The 27,428-nt window shown below is 40.8% G+C and overlaps 1 protein-coding gene across 5 annotated transcripts in view; it reads right to left on the bottom strand.

Annotated features, from left to right (window-relative positions):
- Positions 1-27,428, bottom strand: part of LOC150077345 (C2 domain-containing protein 5) — a 992,151-nt gene that overhangs the window by 836,637 nt on the left and 128,086 nt on the right. For all 5 annotated transcript variants that reach the window (XM_090386765.1, XM_090386767.1, XM_090386764.1 and 2 more), the window contains exon 4: positions 8,048-8,088. In XM_090386765.1, the coding sequence (XP_090242891.1) occupies positions 8,048-8,088 (41 nt within the window). The remainder of the gene's footprint in view (positions 1-8,047; positions 8,089-27,428) is intronic.

Genomic DNA, 27,428 nt, shown 5'->3' with positions numbered 1-27,428 from the left:
GATATATATAAAATAACAAGTGACACAGAAGCCTATGATAGATATAAGCTGGTCTATAATGAAGTCACAAAGGAGGTTAGGCAGGCGAAGAGATCTTGGCAAAGATCTTTACAAGAAATCTTGGCAAAGAATGCAAAGAAAAACAGCAGAGTTCTTTACTTATGTAAACTCTAGAAGGAAGCGGATGAATCAAATTGATCCACTTGGTATCGAGGATTCAACTGTTGATGATCCTGCTCAGGTAGCTAACAAACTAAATCAATATTTTACATCTACATTCAAACACGAGAAGTTATTCAGGGAGGGGAATGCCAGAGGTGTATTCAACTCTGGCAGTAAGCTTGATAATCTTGTAATAACTGACAGTAAAGTGGAGGAGAAATTGTTGAAGATAAACATAAGAAAGGCATCTGGTGCCTTTCTTATATAACTTTAATATAACTTTAATATAATCTATCCAGTTATATTAAAGAAGGCAGCGAAGGAAGTAAGCAAACCCTTAGACATAATTATGAGAGCTTCCCTGAACTGGAGATGTGCAAATGTGACACCAATCCACAAAGGAGGATGAAAGGGAGATAAGTTTAATTACAGACCTGTTAGTTTAACTTCTGTTCCAGGGAAATTAATGGAGGCACTGGTTAAAGAAGCATTGTAGGATCATCTAGACAAGACTTCAGTTATAGCTTGGACACAGCATTGGTTTGTTAAGGGGAAGTCTTGTCTGACCAATCTGCTTGGATACTATGGTATAGTCACAAAAAGGAACTGGATGCAAAGAATAATTTTGATATCATATATTTGGATCTTAGAAAGGTTTTTGATACTGCTGCACATGGAAGACTGCTGCACAAATTGGAGCAGTGTGCTATTGGAGGCAAATTGCTGCTCTGGATAAAGGGATGGTTGAGTGGGAGAAGACAGAATGAAAACTGTCTTCTCCAGCTCAACAATGAACACTGCTCTTTGTGGACTAATGTTATTAGTGGAGTCCCCCGGGGTTCAGTGTTGGGTCCATTGTTGTTTTCTGTATTCATTAATGATATTGATGATGGTATAGCAGGCTTAATGTCCAAGTTTTCAGATCATACGAAAGTCGGCAGTGTTGTTAATGACGCTACGATGCTGCAACAGGATCTAGAAAAGCTGAGCAGATGGGCTGAGAAGTGGCAACTGAAGTTTAACATTGACAAATGTAAAGTATGGGAAGCAGTAACCCCAGAGTAACGTATCAACTGTAAAGTGAAAGTGTAAAGTGTGTTCGTGTCAAACGGCACCAGGGGTTTCCCCCATCTCTGCATGTATCAACTGTGTGGGACTACACTGACAGTGGTAGAGAATGATTGATTGATTGATCTTTTGTGGCGCAAAAACAGCAAGGTCATAGTGCGACATGGAAGGATTAAAATTCAAAAAAGATTAGACTGGTTACTTTTAAAAATGTTACTTCTTCTAAAGTTGCATATAGATATATATATATATATATATATATATACACACAGACATATCAATACATAAAATCAGTACAATGATAAAAGCAAATTGTATATTTCATATGAGTGTATATATATATTGATAGATTTTAAAAATTTAAAAACTGCTGACACATTGTCGTTGTCATTTAAAATCTGACTGAGTGTATATGGCTCAGTCAGATGGGTAAAAGCGCTAAAACGAGCATTTATAAAACTGGTACAATCGCATAAAATGTGTTGGACGGATAAAACGGTGTTGCATTGCTCGCACATAGGAGGGTCGTCAGCCCTCAGCAAAAAGGAGTGTGTCACATGACAGCGTCCTATGCGGAGCCGGGTAAGAACAACTTCCTCTTTGTGATGCCTGCGTAAGCTGGACCGCCAAGGATGGATCACAGGCTTAATTCAACATAGTTTGTAGTAATCAGTCGATGCCACGAATCTTGCCACTGAGATTGTAGGTTACTACGGATCACTTGCCTGTAGTCTGTATAGGGACCTAACAGGTCAAGATTATCTGTCAGGGCTGCCAATTTGGCTGCAATGTCAGCCAAATCATTTCCTCTAATCCCGATGTGACTGGGGATCCAGCAGAAGCGGATATCGAGTCCACTTGCATAGAGATTGTATATTATCTGCTGAATTCGGGACAGGGTTGGATGATTAGTACCTGACAACGCTGATAAAGCCTGTAATGCACTCACTGAATCGGCATATATAATACACCATTGTTGGTAACGGTGGTTTCTTATGTGATCTAGAGCTAACTCTATAGCATGCAGCTCTGCAGTGTAAATGCTGCAGTCAAGGAGTATCTGCTTTGATATGGTATCATTTGGAAAAACAGCAGCAGATCCCACATACGATTCTGACTTCGAGCCGTCTGTATAAACTGGCAAGAAGTCAGAATGTTCCGCACAGTGTTGTGAATAGAGCTGAAGGTAGACAGAAGATGGAGTATAAGATTTCGCCGCAATCTTGAGCGAGAAGTCACATGCTGGTGTTTGTGCATGCCAGGGTAGAAGGGGCTCCTTTGGTGATCGAGCAACCTTGTCTACCGAGATGTTAAGCTCATTTGAGTAGCTCTTGAACACGAATGCCGAATGAGCGATTGGCAGTCTGTCATGTGTTATAGAGATTTTCCCATCGTGGCTTGAAAACGGATGTCCACGTGGGATTGTCTGGCAGGGACTTCAGCTTGAAGGCATATTGTAGAGACAACTGCATTCGTCAAAGCGACAAGGATGGTTCATTTGCTTCGACATACAGACTTTGGACAGGTGATGTTCTGAATGCACCAGTAGCAATACGAATGGCTTGATGATGGATGGGGTCAAGCCAATGAACAGCACTATTTCTGGCAGATGCATATACCCGAGACCCATAATCTAATTTTGAGCGTACAAGTGCACGGTATAGACGTAGTAGAGTGCATCGGTCTGTACCCCAAGAGGTAGAAGAGAGAAAGTGGAGAATGTTAAGCCCTCTCGTGCACTTTGTGCGTAGCTGACGAATGTGTTGGACAAATGTCAGCTTTTTGTCAAAAATGAGTCCCAGGAATTTCGCCTCTGATACAACTGGAATGGTGCTTTGTCCAAGTCGTAATTCAGGCTCAGAGTGGAGGTTATGTTTGCGACAAAAATGTACGCAAAAGGTCTTCTCCGGTGAGAACCTGAAACCATTGGCCGTGGCCCAGGAGTTAAGATGGTCAACAGCTTGTTGCAGTTGTCTCTCAATAACCCTCATATTGCATGATTGAGAGAATATGCTGAAGTCATCGACGTAGAGTGCACTGTTTATAGTTGGAGGAAGTTGTTCAGAAATAGAATATATTTTAATGGCAAAAAGCGTGACACTTAAGACAGATCCTTGTGGTACCCCCTCCTCTTGGCAAAAAGGGCCGCGAAAGGGAGGATCCTACACGAACTTGGAAATAACGGCAGGATAAAAAATTTTTAATAAAAATGGGAAGGTGGCCTCTTAGACCGAGGTTGTAAAGGTCTTTTAAAATACCAAATCTCCAAATTGTGTCGTACGCTTTTTCCATGTCAAAGAAGATGGACACCAAGTGTTCTCTTTTTAGGAAAGCATCTCGTATAGATGTTTCCAGTCTAATTAAGAGGTCCAGTGTGGACCTGTTTCTTCGGAAGCCGCACTGAAAGCGGGAGAGAAGGTCGTTCGATTCTAAATACCATAAGAGACGAGCATTGACCATTCTCTCCAATATTTTGCACAGACAGCTGGTCAGAGCAATAGGACGATAGTTTTTTGGACATTTAGGATCCTTTCCTGGCTTAGCAAAAGTAAGAAAAGTTGCCTTGCACCAGGTATCCGGAAAATGCTCTTCAAGGAAGATTCTGTTGTACAGGAAGAGCACACGGTCCATGGATTCTGGTGAAAGATGTTTTATCATTTCATAATGGATGTTGTCTGGTCCAACAGTGGTAGCCTTTGTACAGGCGAGTGCTGTTTTCAGCTCATTGATATTAAATGGCCCATTGTATGGGTGGGAACCCTTCGATGTGAATTTAAGGGCCTGTTTTTCAGTGTTGCGCTTTAAGACCAGAAACTCTGGGGAGTTTCTGGTCTTAAGATGATGTTGCAGAGATGTTAGAAAATGTTTCCCCAAGAGCATTGGCTATTGCAGTAGAGTCTGTAATAGTACATCCATTATATTCAAGGATCGATGAGGGGTGTGCTGTGCATTTTCCCTTCATTTTCCGGATTTTTTCCCAGACCACCTTAGTGCTGGTCGTCTGGGTAATGGATGATGTGAAACAGATCCACGATTTCTTTTGACTCTGACGGAGGATGTAGCGTACTTTGGCTCGTGCACGTTTAAAGGCTAATAGGTTGACCATGGTAGGATATCGTTGAAATATCCCCCAAGCTTTGTTTTGAGCCTTTTTAGCTGCTGTGCACTCTGGATTCCACCATGGTTTTGGAAAGGGAGGAAACCGTGTGGATGTTTTTGGAATCGTAGTTGTAGCTGCATGGACAATATTTTCTGTTATGTACGTAACTGCATCATTGATAGGCTCCTGACTGACTGCAGAGTTGTCAAATTTTGCCAGGTGTTGAAAGGCACTCCAGTCGGCTCGATCAAACTTCCACCGCGGTAACCTGACAGGAAGACAAGATCTCCCAGTAATTATGGTAGTTATCACAGGGAAGTGATCACTTCCATACAGGTTCCCTTCTACCTTCCAAGTAAGTGACGAGATGAGAGAAGAGAAGGCGAGCTGATAGAAAGATCAATGGCAGAAAATGTATGGGTAGGCATGTGGAAAAAGGTGTTTGTTCCCACATTAAGAAGGCAGAGGTCATTGTCAATGAGCATATGCTCTATGACTCGTCCCCTTCTATTAATGCTAGCACTACCCCACAGGGTGTTATGTCCATTAAAGTCCTCAAGAAGTAAGAAAGGGGGGAGGCAACTGCATTACGAGATCATCAAGGTCTTTCTGGCAGATGCAGTACCAGGTGGCAAATATATAGAGCAAACGGTTAGTAAACCCACTGTTATTCAAGTTGCTACTGCCTCTATGCTGGTAGTAAGTCGCAGATGCTGAAAAGGGGTATGGTTGCCCACAAGGATTGCGACTCCTCCATGAGTGGGCCATCCCCCAGTTCTATCCTTGCGAATGATAGTAACGTTATGCATCCTGGGGTCATCATTTGCCCTTAGGTAAGTCTCCTGTATGCAAAAGCAAATGGTTTGTGCTTTTGCAGGAGTGCCTTGATGTCTTCTGCATTTTGCCAGAATCCACGACAATTCCATTGTAGGAATTTAGCCATTATTTAGGCTTTGTGGTTCCTTCAGGTGGCTTCCGATGTGCTGAGGGCTTATTTTTGTCAGTCTTAGATTTATCCTTCCTGGGGAAGTATGGACGCAGCCCCGTGTCCATATCCTCCTCAGTAAAGAGTTCCAAGACTGCTTCTTCCTGTACCTCCTTCTTCTCAACATCCATTTTTTTCTGAGAACTAGGATGTACGTCAGATTTCTTATTCTTTTCTCCAGAAACTGATTTTCTAACTGGTGGGTCACTAGGAGGTACAGATATTGGAGTGGCAGCTGATTGGTCCTTTTGTGCGGGTTTTATTGAACTTAACAAGTAGCGAGCAATAGGAGTGAATGACTCCTTTGGTGGTATGGTCATTTCGGTCTGAGTTCTGATGGAACATCTCCCTGCTACCTTCTGAGCGTAGGTTGGTTTATTTATATTTAAAGGTTTCACCGTTTTCCTTGGCTCTTGATAAGATATGTTCAGCTCTGACTTAAGTCGCTGAATTTCTTTTTCTTGTTTCCACCTCTGGCATGCCCTTGAGTAGGCCAGGTGTTCTTCTTGGCAGTTAATGCAGGTTGGTTTTGCAGCTGAACATGATGTTGTTTCATGGTCCTTTGCACCACACTGAGCACATACAAGGGTTCCACAACAAGCCATCTGTGAGTGTCCGTATTTCTGGCACTTGAAGCACCGTAACGGATTTGGGATATATACGGACGCACGGGCAGTTAATATAGCCAGCTTTGATTTCATGAGGAAAAGTTGGTGAATTGAATGTTAAGATGATATTTCTAGTGGGAACTAATTTTCCATCCCTACGCATGGATATACGTTTAACAGTTGTCACTCCCTGTGGTTTTAACTCTGAACAGATTTCCTCTTCAGTTACATCCATCAGATCCCATTCCGCGATGACACCACAGGATGAGTTCAGTGTCTTGTGGGGGGTTATAGCGACAGGCATTGCCCCCGATAGATGTAGCACAGAGGAGCTGTTCTGAGTGTATATCACTTCTGGTTTCTACAAGTACGTCACCCGAACGAAGCCATTTGATAGACTTAGGAGAGCCTGCCAACCCTTCCAAACCCTTCTGGATAAAGAAGGGTGACATTTTTCCTATAGGCTTCTCATTAGTTGAGTGAATTATCAGGAACTGAGGTGTAGGACCTGATATAACCTCCTTTTTCTGTCTTTTTGCAGAAGTGACATTCTCTTGGTCTACGGTAAAATTTTCAGTTAGAGACCGGGTTGGGGCCCTAGAAGAAATTAGTTTATCAGAATTCATGTAGTTTTTTAATTGGTTCAGTGCCCGGGCTCCCCACCCACCATGGAGCCCAAAGGGACGCCCACTACCCGGCATGCAATAAATGCGCTCGGGAGTGAAACGCCAGGGCTACCCAGACACCATACCCGCACCGCCGCCAGCCTGAATCCTGTCCCTCGGACCATGAGGGTAGGGGCATGGCATTGACACAGTTGACCCTCGCAGGCGAGCCTACTAGCTGATTGATCCTAGCCGGGCCTTACAGGACCTCCCGTCTTGTCGAAGAAGGGGCCAAAGTGGTGTATTGAAGCTGGGCCCCCCTCAACCACCAGGATCCCCCTTTCTGAATTTCCACAGGTCGCAGCGCACGGCAAACACGCCGGATTCCATTGATGTAAGCCTGGAACCTGGGCTGTGGGCATTGGATCCCAGTGATGCTAGTCTGGAAGTCCAGCAGCATCACTGGGAGGTCCCCTCACCACGTACAGGTGCCCACATCAAGGGGGGGGGTAGAGGGTGAAAAGGATCTGTGGGTAATTGTGCAGGCAGATATGAAGTTTTCTGAGCAGTGCAGATGGTCTGCAGGAGTAGCTCATGGTGTCTTGTCAATGATATACAGGGATTTTTTTTTAGCAGGGATAAAGAGGTGATTATCCCCTTGTTTCAACAGTACTCAAGGTGTGGCAATGGTCAGGCCACACCTTCAGTACTGTTTACAGGTTTGGAGGCCTCATTTTAAGAAGGATACAAATTTGTATAGAGCTGTTAGAATGAATACAGAGAAGGGCAACAAGATTAATAAATGGTTTGAGCATGCTCAATGCTGATGGGATTCCTCTTGCTCAGAATTTGAATTTATGCCTGAGAGGGCATAAATTCAAATTGAGGAAAGACAGTTGTAGGATAGATGTGCGGAAGTTTGCCTTTAGCTAGTGGGTGGTTGATTGCTGGAACTTCCATCTGTCACTGTAGAAGTTGATAGCTTAAATAGATTCAAGGCAGAACTAGACAGACAGTTGGAGCAAGTGGATGGGTGAAATAAAGGGGTTTTTTTTTTTGGCTGATGCTATATTAGCTTGCTTTCTTGCATCATGTGCTTTTACTAATGCTAATGTCACCAAAATGCAAAATAAGTCAGGGGAGGCCTTTGTCCAGCAGTGGGATTCTATAGGCTAAACAGAACACACCATTGTGTTAGTAGAATTTAATATTCAATCTTTTAATTGTTTTGTTGGGGATTTTATAAACAATCGACATAATGTCCATTTTTTTCATTCCCTGGGGGATCGTCATATAGAGCTTCGACTGTATATACTAAAAAGGAAATACTATTCTCATACATGTACCATAGCTCATACATGCACATCTTGAATAATAAAGTCATTCTAATGTTTAATTCAAATAAATATAGAATATAAGAAAAAATTATATAATTTTTTTTTAATAACTGCACAACTGATATAGTTTTGGGCTGAATCAGGAGGAGGAAAAAAAAAAAAACACTTAATACAAATGTTACCTAATCTGAAGAGGTTCATCTTGCAGCCCTTCATCATCAACCTGCAAAATTAAATGTTCAAATCAGTATTTTGAGAGCAGTATGATAGTAATAAGCCATTTACAGTAATACTAAATACTGTATGATATATAAGTTGTTCGAGTAAAGTATGTTTGACATGTGACAGCTCTCAGTAGCATGGGAAAAAATGACTTCTTACTCTTATATCAACAATGACCTGCTAGTTCAAAGCTTGACCTGCTTTGTTTCATCTACATTTTTATGACAGTTGTAAAGTATGTTTGACATGTGACAGCTCTCAGTAGCATGGGAAAAAATGACTTCTTACTCTTATATCAACAATGACCTGCTAGTTCAAAGCTTGACCTGCTTTGTTTCATCTACATTTTTATGATGGTTGTGTACATCATACATGTAAATTTGTACATGTAAATTTTGTACATGTAAATTTTTGTATGACACTTCGAAAAGACTGTGTCCCTAAAATAGGACAATGAATGATTTCTTTTGTTAAAAATGCATTTATTTTTAACCGTATTGGTACATTCTTAGAGAGCACAAGGGCCTCATACTTTTTTGCTGCACTGTATCTGTCATACGATATTTACCTCGCTGGAGAAGGCAGAATTACTTTCGCTTTCGCATGGGAGCAGAGCCGCACCCACGAAATTCCAAAACCACCGTCCGACGCCTGCCGTACGTTATTTATTCGTTGGACCGGGCAAGTGTCCGAGTGTATTGTTGACCGAAAACAGAAAAGTCGAGGCACTGGTCATAAAAAAAAACAGGGGAGTTACATTTTCGGAGAACACTACTAGTATTGTGTTTGATTCAGGCATCAGCAGAGTGTTTATTATTTCATAGTTTCTTGTGTCGGAGTAGACGATTTTATGTCCGTTTTGGCTTTGTGCGAACCTCATACAAACATGTAATTCTTTCAACGACTTTCATAAATCGGATTTTCGGTTGAGTCTGAACGCTGTAAAAATACAGTTCCCCAGATGTTTTTCCGTTTGACGAAACTAACTAGAAGGGAAATAGGGGGGAAGGAAGTTCGGTTAACAGTTAGGGTGTGGATATAGTTGAAGTCGGAGTTCGAGGTAGTTGGAGCCGAGCCTTGGACAGTGAGAGTTGGTCAGTGAAAGAGCTGTGACTTGTAAGGGCAGTTAGCGGAGTTTGAGTTAGGATTTTGTTAAGATAGAGAGCCGTCGCAATGATAATCTTTTTTAGAATGTGAAGAAAATATTCTTAAGAAGGGGAAACGAAAAGTCGGAAGAAGAAGAAGGCTAAAAACTCGTTAATGAGATATAGGAAGGAATCGAGATGAACTACTGTCCGGTAACTACAGTTCCTGAGGCGATGCTGAATTATTCGGGTAAGTTAACCCTCGTTATTTAATTATAAACAGAACTTAATTGCGCTAAGTCGAACATACTTCCATCCCCCCCTTTTATATATTTTTTATGTGCTTAAAGACATCGATCCTCACGCACACTCATACTTTGATGAGAGTTTTGTTATTTTACTTAGCATTTCATATTTAATAGATACTGTAACTTGTACATGAATACCGGACGTTATTTAATTAGAATTAATTATAATTAAATATTAAAACTGAATAATCCTAATTAACATTAAAACTGAATATTATAATTAAATAGTAAGACTGAATATTAATCATGGCCTACAATCTTACATGTTCCACCAATGTGGTGTAATATTCGTCAGCTACGCGATGTATGAACGCACTTTGGCTGTCGATTGTTCATGAAGAACATAACAATTTGCAAACCCATACCATTATTAATTAATCCGTTGGTTACCTAAATATGTAAAGGTATAAAAGCTCAAGGCTATTTTACTAAAGCCTTATACACTGTTTTGTCTAACTGTATTTTGTAACAATTTAGTATGTTTAATAAACCATGTTTTGTTTGCTAATTTTTGCCTATTGATTACTCTCTGATGACACATGATTTCTTTGAATGGATTACTGATAAAGAACTGTTAAGGCGGCGCTTTTGATTCTAATCAAATAGAAAGGAGTCAAAGGTGAAAATCACACAACGCAATCTTTGATGTTGCAGACTAGCTCAACGTCCATCTGGGTTAGTTTTCAGAACACGGGATTTGTCCTAACTAACTGCTAGACGATTACATGAAAGCCAGGTTTCTCCGGATGCAAATATTAGTGTAACTCTTGCAAAGAACATTTATTCCTAACTGACACATCACACCATAACTGAGAATTGTTGGAACCCTAGCAAGTTTATACTACAACGGAGAAAAGACCTGCGCAACACTGGTGCCAATTGTGTCCAGGATTGAAGTGTGTCCTTGCGGGATGAAAAACCCGATTTATATGAATGCCCGTAAATGATTCTGATGGTTGTAGACTGAGAACGTACTTCTAATAGAAAGGATTGGGACAGCACTGATTTTTGTGTGTACAGAGACTAGTCATAGGCATATTTTTTTTACAGCAGTACAAATAATACAGACGTCTCCAGGAACACTCATTTGAACAACAGGCAGCAACTTGTAATGTTTTAAACTAGAAAATTTATCAAAAATTAAGAATAAAATGAGTTGCTACATGTTGTAACACCTTTTGCTTTAGAATTGTTGATTATTAAGAATATATTTCTGTTTCAGCTCAACGGAAAGGTAGGCTTCACACCATTTTGGGGGACATTAATTTTACACAGACACTAATTAAGTCAAAATGGAGGGACAGAGCCCACAAACCTCAGGTATAGAAAATTCTGTTCCACCTTTTGGAACCCAGGAGACACAACCCCCTCCCGAAATGGGCAGACCTTATTTGGCAAATATTGCTGGTTATTTGGGTTTAGTGCCAGTTTTCTCCGGCAAAGTAGATGAAGGTCCGTCTGTTCAATATTTTTTTGAAATGCTAGAAAGTGTAGGACAATTAGCACTTTGGGGAAATTGCGAATTAATAGCTGTCTGTAAGTCCAAAGTTCGCTCTCTTGCTGCGGAATTCCTCGCAAATTCTGTAGACTTACGTAAAGAAAAAGATTATAGTGTGTTTAAAAATGCATTTTTGGCTCAGTTCGAAAAAACGGAACCTAGTGTGACATGTCTACATAATTTTTCACATGCTGTACAATTGCCTAATGAGACCGTAGCAAATTTTGCTACGAGGGTTAAAAATTTGGCCCGTTTAGCGTTTAACACGAAAAGTGAGTCGCCAGAGGCATTATCAATATTAGATCAGGCAATGCTGGCTCAATTTCTCAGGGGCGTTTCAAATAAGATCAAGAGGCTGGTTCTTTCACAAAATCCTCTCACCTTCACACAAGCAATTACAGTGGCGAAACGAGAGGAAACCAACGAACTTATTACAGAAACAAAACACAGGTCAATTAATGCCATGTATAGTCAGAATAACAGTGATGGAGAAATATGGGACCAACAAGAAAACTATCTTAAAGAAATCATTAAGCCATTACAGGACCAGATAAAAGACCTACAGCAATCGCTACATACACTAGCTGTAAATAATATTACACATAATAATTTAAAAACACAAAGCGCAGATAATAACAGGTATCATCCAAGCCAAAATTTTAATACTGAAACTTATGCATTCCCCCCTTTCTACGATCGCGTAGCGTTCCCCGTAAGGCATTCACAGTCAGGAAGGGCGCTGCTAGGATATGCTACGAATGGGGTCAACAATCACGAGTACCGACGCTATGGAGAACCGAATTATGACCGGAAGCATGGGTTACCGAATCACATAGACGCTAGGGAGCAGGGACAGAATCGTTTTGCTGGCTGCGGCCGTTCAAGTAATTATCGGCCGGTGCAGAATTTTTCTCCTTCTCGGCATGATTGGCACTCGACGCGCGAATACACTGCAGTGCCAAAAAATGGGACAGCCTATGTTAATGGAAAGAGCAGTAATTTTAATAGAAATAGAGATACATTAACAGATAAAATCTATAATAACAATCGAAATAGGGATAATATGAGCTCATTTACAAGGGAAAGAAGGGGAACACCCAGAGATGAATGTACCTTTGATCAAACTCAGCACAGATCTATTTTGGGAAGATCACCAAATCATGTAGACTATAGGCAAAATGGGGAGAGGTATTTATGACAAAGAAGGAACATGGTGCGAAACGGAAGGAACTTCCAACGCAATAAAACCGCTTCCCCTCGCCAGAATTTCCATAGATTCGATAAATCTTATGCCTATCAGAGAAATATACAACATGGGGTGTATATATTAAATAATGATGCCAAACTGCCGCTAGTTAATGGGTACGTTCAAGGCATCCCAGCCAAGTTTTTGGTGGACACGGGAGCAAGTGTATCGCTTTTATGCACAGATTTATTTAATAAAATTAAGCATGATAGATCATTGAATCCCAGACGTCCAGATTTAACTGTAACTGGAGTCTCAGGTTATGTGGTTCCAATACATACAGAAATTACAGTAAATTTTAAGTTAGATCAGGCAACTTTTCGGGATAAGATTTTGGTAGCTTCAGGAAATTTTAAGGACCAGTACGATGTAATCTTAGGATTAAATATTTTAAGGCGATTTTCGTTTACATTAGACTTGGGTAAGGGAATTATACACTCTGCCCCTTTGAACATTTGCTTAAGGGAAGAGGGTAGCGAGGAGCAAGGCGTAAGAGACCAGTATTTGAATTTAAAACCATCGGTAGCCAAATTAACTTCCAAACATTTGATCCCCGCCTCATCAGAAACAGTAGTAACGGCTGTTTGTAACCATCTTGCTGCTTCTGCCGAACAGTTAGTGTTGACAGAACCTAACTCTAACTTAGGTCGTGATGACCTAGCAGTCAAATGCTCAATAGACAGATTAGGTCCAGATGGCAGAGTGTCTGTTCTTGTAGCCAATCTGACTAATGAACCCCTCCACCTTCCCAAAGGGATGAATATTGCTAGTCTTGAGGGTGTTAGGGATAATACAGTTGTTTTTACAGGTGAGGAAGCTAATGAGAAAACTACAGCTCCGGTGACTTTGCAAGACTTTGACCTCGATCACTTGACAGATGATCAAAGGCATAAACTGTCCGATTTGTTATATGAGTATAGAGATATTTTCGCTAAATCACTAGCTCAGTTAGGAAACTCGAAGGTGTTAAAGCATAGGATTAGACTGACTGATAACATACCGGTCAAGCAGACAGCTTATAGAGTTCCATTTTTGTTAAAAGATGAAGTTCGAAGGCAGGTAAATGAACTTTTGGAAGCCAACATCATACAACCAAGCCATTCCCCTTATGCGGCGCCAATTGTTTTAGTCAAGAAACGAGATGCTAGTTACAGACTCTGTGTGGACTTTCGGAGATTGAACGCTAAGACTCTCTCTGATTGCTTTCCTCTCCCCCATATTGATCAAATACTGCAAACTCTTGGTCAGGCGCGATATTTCTCTTCGCTCGATTTGCAAAGTGGTTTCCACCAAATTGAGGTGCACCCAGCTGATCGGCACAAAACCGCCTTCACCACTGGGGAATCTTTGTATGAATTTTCCCGAATGCCATTTGGATTGAAGAACGGGCCCTCTGCGTTCGTAAGGGCCCTCTCCTTGGTGCTTCATGACCTTGGGAAGGAATCCATTTTCGCCTACCTCGACGACATAATTATTGCTTCGTCCGACCTGGATTCTCATTTTTCGAAGCTGCGAAAGGTTTTCCAGCGTCTGAGAGAATACGACCTTAAGCTAAAACCTAAGAAATGTGAGTTCCTAAAAGAACAATTAAAATACCTTGGGCATTTAATCAATTCTGAAGGTATTCGCCCCGATCCCGACAACGTGGCTGCTGTTCGAGATGCAGTTCCCCCAAGAACTGCGAAACAAGTGCGATCTTTTCTAGGAATGGCAGGATTTTACAGGAAATTTATTCCAAATTTTTCAGAGATTGCGAGACCTCTAACAAATTTGACGAAGAAAGAAACACCATTCGTCTGGAACAGCTCAACGCAGCAGGCTTTTAACCAGTTAAAGACTGTTCTGACCACCCCACCTTTGTTGGTCTACCCTGACTTTTCCCGACCTTTCGTGGTATCTGCTGATGCATCTTCATATTGTGTCGCAGCATGCTTAGAAGTACAGATAGATGAGAATTCTAGACAGCCAGTAGCTTATGCGTCTAGACTGTTAAAAAAGTCAGAATTGAACTACAGTACTACTGAGAAAGAAGCCTTGGCTATAATCTTTGCAGTCATGCAATTTAAACCTTTTCTAGTGTCAAATCACTTTACACTAATAACTGATCATCAACCATTGAGTTTTTTGCTTAATTTAAAGAACCCATCGCCTAGATTAGCCCGCTGGAGCATGTTGTTGCAAGAATACGATTTTCAAATTGTCTACCGCCCTGGTCGAGTTCATTCAAATGCAGATTTCCTTTCTAGACCTGTGTTAGAGGAAGATGAGTCACAGAAAAAGCACAGGAAACAAAGAAATATGAAGGTAGTCGCTCCAATATCAACAGAGGCAAATCAGGAACCAGTGATTTTTCCTCAAAATCAAACCAGAACTTTGATCAAAACTCTACAGAGAGAAGATCCGATCTTGCGGAAATTAATCGAAGCGCTAGAAGGAACACTCCAGGCATCAACAAGAGTGCCAGATTCCTTTTATATGAGTAATGATGGATTATTGTACCACTATACTCTGTCTGGCTCTGGAAACACCCGAGAAGACCCAAATGAACAGTTAGTCGTTCCAGAAGGTCTAAAGGGGGAAATTTTAAAATCATGCCATGACGATTTACTTTCTGGAGGCCATTTAGGGTTACAGAAGACACTGGAAAAAGTTAAAAGGGACTTTTTCTGGTCAGGCATGTACGCAGACATCCGGAATTATCTTGAATCTTGCCCATCTTGCATGGAACGAAAAGGTTATAATCCTAAAGCTAAAGCGGCTCTGATGAGAGTCCCAGTCGAAAACGCCCCTTGGGTGAGGGTGTCTTTAGATATTTTGGGACCTCTCCCAATGACACTGAAAGGAAACAAGTATTTGCTGTTGGCAGTTGACAACTTTACTCGTTATGCCGAAGTGGTCCCACTGCAGACTCAAAAAGCGGATGAAGTTGCTACAGCCTTTATTAATAATGTGGTCGCTAGGCATGGAATTCCTAAGTACATTCTTACAGACCAAGGCACAAATTTCATGTCTTCATTGTTACAACAAGTGTGTGAGAAGTTGAACATTCACCAAATTCATACGTCCCGATATCATCCTCAAACAAATGCCAAAGTAGAACGTCTAAATCGCACCTTAGCAAATATTTTATCGCATGTCATAAATGAGGCTCAATCAGACTGGGATGAAATGACGCCATTGGCGATAGCTGTGTACCATGCAGCAACCCATAGTGCTACTCAGGAATCGCCCAACTTCTTAATCTATGGCAGAGACTTGGTGCTACCATCTGACCTATGGCATGGAAAAACCAGACGGAGCTATGCCTCGTTAGAAAACTACTCAGAACAAATGTGTGCACGTCTCCAAAGGACTTATGAGATCGTGTCTCAACATTCGGAGGAGGCTGTACAGAAACAAGAAGAACGCAGAGCTGCTGTGGCAGTAGATAAAAATATTCGTGTTGGAAGTTTAGTTTACCTGTTCACACCTAAGATAAAGACAGGTACTACGAAGAAACTGGCCCGATTAAGCTCAGGTCCATACCGGGTAACTAGTCAAACTTCTTTGGTCAATTATGAGATACAAAATCTGTATAACCCAAAGGACAGGCAGATAGTGCATGTGGATCGGTTGACAAAGGTTGTTGATCGGAAAGTTTTTCCCGAACTTAGAATAGGAGAGGAAGAAGAGCCCGAAGATAATGAATCACTGGATCAAACATATACAGAGACAGTGCCGAAGGAAACTTGGATCTTTGATGAGCCCATATTAGAAGAATGTGCGTTGATTCCACCAATACACCCCAGACCTGTGAGACTACAACCAGATAGAACGGTGAGTTTGCCTGTATCAATCCCATTGTCTTCTCTCCCATCGAGGAATCAGTGGAGGACAGAGCCGTCTGGAAGTTCAGACAGAATTACACAGGTACCCACCCAGTCTCACACATACAACTTACGTAGCCGTGTGACTCACCCCCCTCCTGTGGTGTCTAGTATCTCTCCACCACAAAATGAAGTAGTGCCCGAGTCAGTTCCAGTTAGAAGAGATGAGGCAGAACAAAATTATCCTACCATAGGAACAGAGAATCAGAGGAGTGAACCTCCAGATCAAAATAGTGAAGAACAGAGAACTGCAGACCCAGATGAACAGCCAAGTATGGTGGATAGGACCTTTCAGTGGATGCTAGGAGCGCCACTGGCAGCGAGGTTAAACCGACGAGTTGAAGGCGAAGGATTTGATTGGGCAGGCGCACTTAGAGATGCTTGGAGAGATTAAGAAAAAAAAAAAAGAGAGAAATGGTAAGATAGAAACCCTGAAGAATGAAAGAGCAGTGTGGGAGGAGGCTCACTATTGTGTTTCCTCTGTCTTGAAGGAACAGGACAATTTTTCTTTGTTGGAACAGGAGAGGCACATGAGAGTGACATTTCTTTTCTGTATTTATATGTAGTGTAATTGGCAGGCCTTATGTATATGTCAGAGGCTAGCAGCCGAATCGTATTGGCTAGCAGAGTTGGATCGTAGATTGTTAGGAACCCACCAGTTATTTTCTACAGAATGTGTTTGATGCCACCAATGTAAACGTGGATCAGGTTAGACACAGTGGGACATGTGTTGACTGGTGAGCAAGCCCAGTTTTCACCATATGGAAAAGGTTACCTTAATGAGAAAAAAAAAAGGGGATAAGCGAAGTTATGGCAAACAAAGGATCAAAGAACGTAACCATAGAGGTGAAGATATTGATCATTTTTGTTGGATTCTGTCAGTATGTTTTATCAGCAGTTGTGTAAATGGATGGAGCAACAAGCACAGAGTATTGAATGATGATGGTGGAAACACAGGAAAGAAAAAAAAAAAACCTAAATTCCATGTAAAGTAAGAATCATTATCCGAAAAAAAAAAGAAAAAGGGGAGTAAAAGGAGATTAGCACTACAGCTTCTGATCAAATATGACCAGTGATGGAATATTTCTATTGAACAGACATTACTATTTTTTTTGCACAAACATATCAAGTTTATAAAATTATACAGGATTAAATGCAGAGAGGAAGGGTGCATTTTGTCTAGGGCATGGCCAGTAAGCCCCTAGTCACTTTTGTTTTCTCTCTCTCTCATTGCATAGCTAAAATTTAAGTTCAGGTGATTGGATCCAGAAAAAAAAAAAAAATCATATTTGGTTCTTTCATTTTGGGGACGAGGTGAAGCAATTGTCCTGGGAACGGCTGGTTCCACCCAGGTGCTACTTGTTTTGTCTTTTTCCTGAAGAAAAGACTAAGTGAAAGGAAGGTAACATCTGAATTTCAAGATCCAAACTTAGGATCCATCTTCCAGCTTTTTGAAAAAAAAAAACACCTCTCAGTTTTACTCTCAGATAAGGAGGTGAAACAATATGAATCAGATTTTTAGTTCCGTAAGTAAAATTTTTTCAAATAAAGTTTACCTACTATTGAGAACTCCATCATGGATGATATTAAGGGAGTGATTGATATCATATGAATGTAGATAAGTCAATATAGAACAATCACATAATATGTTTTCATAATAATCACAGTTTGTAACTAGTTTATGTTACTGCAGTATTGAATTATCATGTATGTAATCTTAGCTCTATATATATATATTAGACATATATAACCATTGAATGTCAGACATTAGTATTGTACAATTTCTGAACAGGTGTAGAAGTGACTGACAGAAGTGCAACATCTGTCAGAAGTATTTATGCACTGATTATTATTATACTGCATAAATAGTTATATAATCTCAGGGACAATTACTTATCAATTAATCTAATATGTTACTCTTTATTTCTTTTATATTTTTGTGGATGTAGCCATTGTAATTGTTTGTTCCTTAAGCATTTTTTTTGTATTAAACCCTGACTATGTATTGTAAGGGATGGCTAATCTACGTTCAATTTAGCTTAAATATATAATTACACAAAGGTTGAAATAACATTATATATACAATGTACTGTCTTGGTTGTTAATTGTCATAGATGTGAATTCTGTTTTGTGTTAGATATACATCACATTTTGTAAACAATATTAGAAACAAGGACAGATATTAATACTTTTGTACTTCTATTTGTTTCATGTCATGTTACTGCATCGAATGGTGATGGATGTCACACATCACCTACATCCTCCATGTTCCAGAGGAGATGAACTCTTACCGATTCTTCAGATAATGAAAGATAGTTTCTCCAATACGACAGAACTTTGATGGTCCAGAACCAACAATAGTGAACAAAAAGAACATCCTACAGCACAATCAATAAACAGAAATGTGTAAAACCAAGAGACACTGTCATAATTCTCCAAGAACACTTACCACTTTTTACTGTGTTAATTTTTTTTTGCTGCAAAGATTGTTGTTGTTGTCTCTCCAACCAGGTAAGGTTGTCATGTGCAAAAGTGTAAAAACATGAACAGTAATTATCCTCAGACAACAATATTTATGTATTGTACACTATATGTTGAACACATTGTTATATTTCACACTTTTTGTTTAATTTAGGTTAAATTTGATTATGTAAGAGGAAAGATGTCTGATTTTTCCCCCCCTAAAGGCCCCATGCTCAATCTTTGAGTTTGTGTAATGCTTTAAATTTTGAGCATGTGAAATTTTCTTTTCACTTGCGCAAAATCTACTGGTGGCGCGGAGGGGTGTTAAAAATGCATTTATTTTTAACCGTATTGGTACATTCTTAGAGAGCACAAGGGCCTCATACTTTTTTGCTGCACTGTATCTGTCATACGATATTTACCTCGCCGGAGAAGGCAGAATTACTTTCGCTTTCGCATGGGAGCAGAGCCGCACCCACGAAATTCCAAAACCACCGTCCGACGCCTGCCGTACGTTATTTATTCGTTGGACCGGGCAAGTGTCCGAGTGTATTGTTGACCGAAAACAGAAAAGTCGAGGCACTGGTCATAAAAAAAAACAGGGGAGTTACATTTTCGGAGAACACTACTAGTATTGTGTTTGATTCAGGCATCAGCAGAGTGTTTATTATTTCATAGTTTCTTGTGTCGGAGTAGACGATTTTATGTCCGTTTTGGCTTTGTGCGAACCTCATACAAACATGTAATTCTTTCAACGACTTTCATAAATCGGATTTTCGGTTGAGTCTGAACGCTGTAAAAATACAGTTCCCCAGATGTTTTTCCGTTTGACGAAACTAACTAGAAGGGAAATAGGGGGGAAGGAAGTTCGGTTAACAGTTAGGGTGTGGATATAGTTGAAGTCGGAGTTCGAGGTAGTTGGAGCCGAGCCTTGGACAGTGAGAGTTGGTCAGTGAAAGAGCTGTGACTTGTAAGGGCAGTTAGCGGAGTTTGAGTTAGGATTTTGTTAAGATAGAGAGCCGTCGCAATGATAATCTTTTTTAGAATGTGAAGAAAATATTCTTAAGAAGGGGAAACGAAAAGTCGGAAGAAGAAGAAGGCTAAAAACTCGTTAATGAGATATAGGAAGGAATCGAGATGAACTACTGTCCGGTAACTACAGTTCCTGAGGCGATGCTGAATTATTCGGGTAAGTTAACCCTCGTTATTTAATTATAAACAGAACTTAATTGCGCTAAGTCGAACATACTTCCATCCCCCCCTTTTATATATTTTTTATGTGCTTAAAGACATCGATCCTCACGCACACTCATACTTTGATGAGAGTTTTGTTATTTTACTTAGCATTTCATATTTAATAGATACTGTAACTTGTACATGAATACCGGACGTTATTTAATTAGAATTAATTATAATTAAATATTAAAACTGAATAATCCTAATTAACATTAAAACTGAATATTATAATTAAATAGTAAGACTGAATATTAATCATGGCCTACAATCTTACATGTTCCACCAATGTGGTGTAATATTCGTCAGCTACGCGATGTATGAACGCACTTTGGCTGTCGATTGTTCATGAAGAACATAACAATTTGCAAACCCATACCATTATTAATTAATCCGTTGGTTACCTAAATATGTAAAGGTATAAAAGCTCAAGGCTATTTTACTAAAGCCTTATACACTGTTTTGTCTAACTGTATTTTGTAACAATTTAGTATGTTTAATAAACCATGTTTTGTTTGCTAATTTTTGCCTATTGATTACTCTCTGATGACACATGATTTCTTTGAATGGATTACTGATAAAGAACTGTTAAGGCGGCGCTTTTGATTCTAATCAAATAGAAAGGAGTCAAAGGTGAAAATCACACAACGCAATCTTTGATGTTGCAGACTAGCTCAACGTCCATCTGGGTTAGTTTTCAGAACACGGGATTTGTCCTAACTAACTGCTAGACGATTACATGAAAGCCAGGTTTCTCCGGATGCAAATATTAGTGTAACTCTTGCAAAGAACATTTATTCCTAACTGACACATCACACCATAACTGAGAATTGTTGGAACCCTAGCAAGTTTATACTACAACGGAGAAAAGACCTGCGCAACACTTTTTTTAACTGCACAAGGGCAGGAACGAGAATAAATTCATAACAGAATGTTTGCTGTGTGTGTATGGAAAAGGCTGCTACTCAAATGCCATTTTGTAGAGTAGCCATGAAAGTTTCAAGAAAGAAGAGAAGTTACACCATTTACTTGTTGAATTTATTAGCTTGTATATATTAATGCTAAATCTCAAGTGGCACTTCTTAGCATATATATACCTGATTTTATTAGGTCTTGTTGCAGTACTATGCTTTGATTTGCCACTAATCACCTCGTAAACATATTTATCATCTGCAAACAAACTTACACATTAAGCCTGATATGCCTTCATCATTATCATTAATAAATATTGAAAACAACAATGGGCACAGCACTGAATCCTGGGAGCCTCCATTAATAACATTACTTGAAGAAGAGAATGTACTCATTGATAACCACTGGTCTCCTCTTATTCAACCATCCTTCTATCCATAGCAGTAACTCTTGTGCCTAATGCTACCCTGCTCCAGTTACTCTTCATCCTTTGATCTCCCTTTGTAGATTGGGGAGATGTTCTCACATCTCCAATCAATAGGGGGGGGGGTCTTCCTGAATCTAAAGATTCTCTCATAATTATGGCTAAAGGTTTGTTTAGCTATTTTGGTGCTTCTCTTCAATATAATTGGATAGAGGCAATCTAATAGCATTAGAATTAAGCATTAGCAAGGGCACATAATGCAAGAAAGCAAGCTTACACAGCATCAGCCAAAAAAAAAAAAAAAAAAAATACACACATACCCTTCTCATTTCACACATCCCCTCACTCCATATGTTTGTCTAGTTCTGTATTGAATCTGTTTAAGCTATCAACTTCTACAACGACAGATGGAAGTTTGTTCTAGCAATCGACCACCCGCTGGCTAAAGGCAAACTTCCGCACATCTATCCTACAACTGTCTTTCCTCAATTCGAATTTATGCCCTCTCAGGCGATTATTCTGAGCAAAAGGAAGAATCCCATCAGCATTGAGCATGCTCAAACCATTCAAGACTTTATACACCTCAATTAGATCATCTCGAAGGTGCCCAGTCTCCAGACACTGTAATGACACTGTAATTTGCAAAACTTAAGCCTTTCTTCGTAAGAGCAACCCTTTGTTCCATTCACTAGTCTTGTTGCCCTTCTCTGTACTCGTTCCAGCAGCTCTACATCCTTCTTGAAATGAGGCCTCCAGACATGTATACAGTACTCAAGGTGTGGCCTGACCATTGCCTTATACAAGGGAATAATCACCTCCTTATCTCTGCTAGAAAAATTCCTGTATATCATTGACAAGACACCATGAGCTACTCTTGCAGACCATCTGCACTGCTCAGAAAACTTCATATCTGCCTGCACAATGACCCCCATATCCTTTTTACTCTCTACCACTGTCAGTATAGTACCCCACCCAGCTAAACATTATAAAACAAAACACTGAATATGACAATGCCAATATTGAACCTCTGTTCACCATACAAGACTTAGAAATAGCACTATCTAAAAACAATAAATGCCCAGGTTTTGACTTCTTAGAGGTTGGGATTATCAAAAAATTAGCAGAAATAGCACCAGACAAATTAATAGCACTATATAATAACCATATGACAGAAGGTATATTCCAAAAAATATGGAAAAAAAAAGCAGTGTTAAGATTAATTCTGAAAAACCCTGAAAAACTCCCTGCTGATCCCAAATCATATAGACCAATAGCCCTACTCCCTGTACTAGGGAAAATATATGAAAGACTAATATATAGCAGATTAGCTCAATATTACACAGAAGCAGGTTTGCATTCCAACAATCAGTACGGTTTTAAGCAGGGCAATTCCACGGAGGATGCCAGGCACTACCTACTGACAACAGTTAAAAACACAGAGGAGAAATATATGCTGGCAATCTCCATTGACTTTGCTGGGGCATTTGACTCACTCTGGTGGCCTAGTGTCCTTAGAAGACTGCCAGGCAAATGCCCCACAAAACCTCTATAAGGTAATAAACAGCTACCTTACAGACAGAAGTGTCTCAATACGCACAAGGTTCTAAGAACTGACACGCTCTGTGAATAAAGGCTGCCCACAGGGTTCAATCCTTGGCCCTTTCTTTTGGAACATTGTTCTGGAAGAATTTCTGGCCTTGGATCTGGGCCCCGTGGAAAGCCTGGCCTTTGCAGATGACATGATTTTCCTTTAAAAGGTAACTCACGAGTGGTTGTAGAGCAAAGAGCAAACTCCGCCCTCTTGCAGCTGCAGGAGTGGGCACAAATGCACATGCTCAAAATATCACCTGAAAAAACCAAACAAATATTTTTAAAAGGCAATTTGGACATAAGCAGACGTCCACAAATCAAAATTAACACAACCACTATAAAAATGGTAACAGAACTAAAATATCTTGGAGTGGTCTTTGATTCAAATCTGACTTTTTACCCCCATTTGATCAACTTGGCGAAGAAAGTGAGAAATTATGCAGGTATGATTGCCAGGATCAGTCGAGCAGACTGGGGACTCAAAAGAAAGACACTGGCAGTGTTATCACCTATGGAGCCGGTGCGTGGTTCATCCGCTCGGCCATAGTAAGGAATAGGAATAAATTAGAATCAATACAAAGGACGATACTATTCACTATTACCAGAGCATGTCGCACAGTAAGCACACCTGCACTACAGTTGCTGGCCAGAACTCTCCCACTTTACCTGGAAGTAGTCAAAAGAGGCTTATATTATAGATTTAAAAAGGGCATATCCAAAGAATTTCTGGGGATAGCCCTTGACACAACCAACACCTTCAATGATGAAAGAAAAAGAATAGCCACAAAGCTCCATGAGCTATGGCAAACAAAGTGGGAGCAGGAAACAAGAGGTCTGGTTACCAAACGGTTTCTGCCACAGGTGTCAATGGTTAGCCCAGAGCCACCTAAGTGGTATGCCCCTGGACTTTTTACAACATTTATATTGACAGGTCACAGCTCCGTAAAGGTGAAACTAACCTCCTTAGGCCTGACTGATGACCCAAACTGCACCTGTGGCAAAAGTGAAGACTGGGCACACATTCTATATGAATGTATAATATATGACACCCCCAGAACAGAGCTAATAGCACAGATTGGTCCCCTTCCCAGGGGAGAAGAACATCTGTTCATCATAGAAGAGCAAAATTATAAAGCTTTCACATCTTTCACACAGAAAGTATTCGAAATACACAGAGCAATCCAAAGAATGGCAATCCAGCTCCCCCAGCAATTAGACAATAATCAATAGTAAAATTGCCCAAGTTACTCACCACACCCAGACGATGACTTAAAAACTGTTAGGACAGCAGTATTCTGCACCCTGACAGAAACCTGTTATAACAAAACTCCCCAGGACTACCCTCCCATGTGTAGGAACCTGGGGCCCCACACCAAACAAGTAACCATGCAGGAGAGGGAGATGTACAGGCAGCCAGGGAAGCAGATTAACTGAAAAATATCAGTAAGCTAGTAGCAAGGGGATTCAATGTAGAATGAAAGAAGAATGAATTAATGAAAATGAAAGATAGAATGAATAGGCTGGGCACTGAGTGAACTAGCAATTATGGTAAAAGGGAATAAATGGCAGTTTTGGTGAAAGAAAGAGTGACCTAGCATAAGAAAAAGAGAGAATGAATGGGAATGAGTGGAAGAGCAAATGTAATTGGCTGAAAGAATACAAAGTTAAAAATAACTTACATTACTTTTCATATACTGTACTAACAAACATTTACTAACCACATAAACACTATCATTGCATTCTCCCCTGGCCTGCAAAAAAAAAATATATATATATATATACAGGGTGATTTACTACCAGTGCGACAAACTTGCAGGAGGTGTAGGGGGCACAAAGACGAATCGAAATCACATAGCATTGCAGGGTCCGAAATGCCTTCGTCATGCGATAGAGGACGTTGAACGGGAGGTCGCGTGAACAGCAATCCCGCTGGAAGTCAGTATTTGCGAACCGGTTCCCGAGGCAGTAGGATGGACAAGTACTCAAACATTGAACTGGCCGACATGCACCTCGCGTATGGAGCTGCAGACTGTAATGGGTACACCGCTCTGCGCTTGTACCAGGAACGTTTCCCACACAGGCGTGCTCCTCATCATAAGATTTTCGCACGTGTGCACAGAAGGTTACGTGAGACTGGTTGTTTCATGAGAGGTACCATGAATCGAGAGCAAACGACAAGGACGCCAGACAATGAGGAGAATGTCCTACGTCTTGCAGAAGGCAATCCGAGTACGAGTACTCGAGCGATAGGCCAACGATTGGGTATTTCCCAATCCACTGTATGGAGGATACTGTCAACAAACCAAATGAGTTCAAACCATCTGCAACGCGTCCAATCATTGGAGCCTGTGGATTATCCACTCCAGAGGACTTTTGCTACTTGGTTTCTTCAACAGAGTGCGGCAGACAGCACATTTGCTGCATCCGTATTGTTCACGGATGAGGCAAGTTTCACAAGAGAGGGAACCTTCAATCAACATAACGCCCATTTGTGGGGTTTGGAGAACCCCCATGGTACGCGAACATGTGCAACTCAACGTCGTTTCTCTGTCAATGTTTGGGCTGGCATTGTTGGAGACCACCTCATTGGACCGTACCTTCTGCCCCCTTGTCTGGACGGTAGGGCATACTTGATCTTTCTACAGCAAGTCCTGCCCGAACTTATTGAAGAAGCACATGTTCCTCAGTCATTGCACCACTTAATGTGGTTCCAGTATGATGGGGCTCCCCCACATTACACCAATGACATCCACCAACACCTAAATGTTACATTTGGACAGCATTGGATAGGTCGTGGTGGTCCAGTTCATTGGCCTGCTAGATCGCCGGACCTATCATGCCTGGACTTCTTCTGCTGAGGTCAAATGAAGACATTGGTGTACATGACCCCCGATGATTCAGTTGAAGACCTCATCGCTCGCATCTCTGTAGCTGCCGAAGAGATTCGAGACACGCCAGGAATCTTCCAGAACATTAGGGATTCCATGCGGCGGTGCTGTGAAGCCTGTGTGACTGCTTCTGGTCGAACTTTCGAACACCTTCTGTAGCATGGCTTTTTGCCAATGTAAAACTTGTCATTAAAATGATTTCTGTTACACTAACGAGTTGCTGTTTCTGTTCTTTTTCTTTGCTTCTTTGTTCACGCGACCTCCCGCATGACAAAGGCATTTCTGAACCTGCAATGCGATTCGTCTTTGTGCCCCCTACACCTTCTGCAAGTTTGTCGCACTGGTAGTGAATCAACCTGTATATATATATATATATATATATAAAATGCAAGTAGAGTGAGAATGCAGATTATGAATGAAATAAATGTGTGTCTCTCCCACCCCCTCGCCTGGTGGGTTCCCCACTGCCAGCTAACATATCCCACCAACAGAGCGGGATAGGCAGCTTGACCTTCATACCGGATTCGACACTGCTTGGACATGACACTGACGAAGACATTCTGCGGCTTTGCTGCAACACGCCATTGGCGATCTGAACTGGGTACTCTACCCTGGTTCCCTTTAAAACCCCATCCCCAAGTGGGGGGGAGATGGATCTCTGTCTCTTCTCCTCCCAGCCTACCCCCCATACTTCGCCTGGTGGGTCTCGTCTCCACTGACCTCTTTGGAGATGCCTACTCTATCATCCCTACTCTTCTATCTGTTTTACCCCCAGTTTTCAGTCTTATTATTATTATTATTATTATCAGCCACAGGATGCAAGGAAGCCTGAGGCTTATGCTGCAACAGCCAAAAAAAAAAAAAAAAAAAAAAAAAATTACCCGAGTTACCCTGACTGAGAGAGCGTCAAAAGTAGAAGGGAATCACCAAGAGAAGAATGATGATATCCAGCTCAGGACCCTAGGTGTGCCCAGCCCATACTCACCAGATCGACTTGTACCCAAAATCTGTAGGTTTGCCCTATAATTATTCCAAAAAAGAAATAAGGAGGTTTAAACTCTATGTAAAAAGTGTTTCAATCCTATTAATTAACTTGGTATCATGCCGCTAAAATAACTAACTTCAAACCATCGCCCTATTATTTCACTTAGTCATTTTAACTACATTAAACATAATGTACAATCAATATAGGTGCAATCAAATTCCCCAAGTTTACTTTTATAAATGAATTTTACGATTGACAGCTGTTAATAGTTGGTTACCCTCATACAGCATAAAAAACTTTAAACCTACCAACAAATTCCCCCCCCCTCTCACTAAATCGACCAAGGTACATCCTTAACAATGCCGCCAAATTGTAATCAACGTCTAAATTCCACTGGTTTCATCTAAATCTCTAAGACAACAAACACTATTAGCTTTTATCTAGCGTATAGCCTCACATCTAAATTTAATAACATCAAAATTTTGCCCAACCTATTAGGCCTTTAACACATCTCTTTAGCGTTCAACCCCAACCAGCGATTTCCAAACAGCAATTCCATTAAGCACTAATGTCAAATGCGTAATTTTTTTTTTAAGGTCCTAGCCACTGAAATCCCAGAAAACTAGGTGGCAGGACCTGGCAGAGCAATTTGTTGTGATACTGGATAAACCCGGCTAGCCTCCACGTGGCAGTGTATGGGCAACGTCAGGCCTCACTAGGGGCCTGGCAGCCAATAAGCCGGTCAAACAATGGGCACAACATATCACACTGCACAGACACAGCCCACACACTTTCAAGTATGTGGGCTGTGTCTGTGCAGCACACACACTTTCAAGTATCTGG

This window comes from Mastigoproctus giganteus, chromosome 12 (genome assembly GCF_048544385.1).
Source record: "Mastigoproctus giganteus isolate SK-2022 chromosome 12, ASM4854438v1, whole genome shotgun sequence".
NCBI lineage: Eukaryota > Metazoa > Arthropoda > Arachnida > Uropygi > Thelyphonidae > Mastigoproctus > Mastigoproctus giganteus.
Note: the sequence above shows the minus strand (reverse complement) of the source record. Positions and strands in the feature narration are given on the sequence as shown.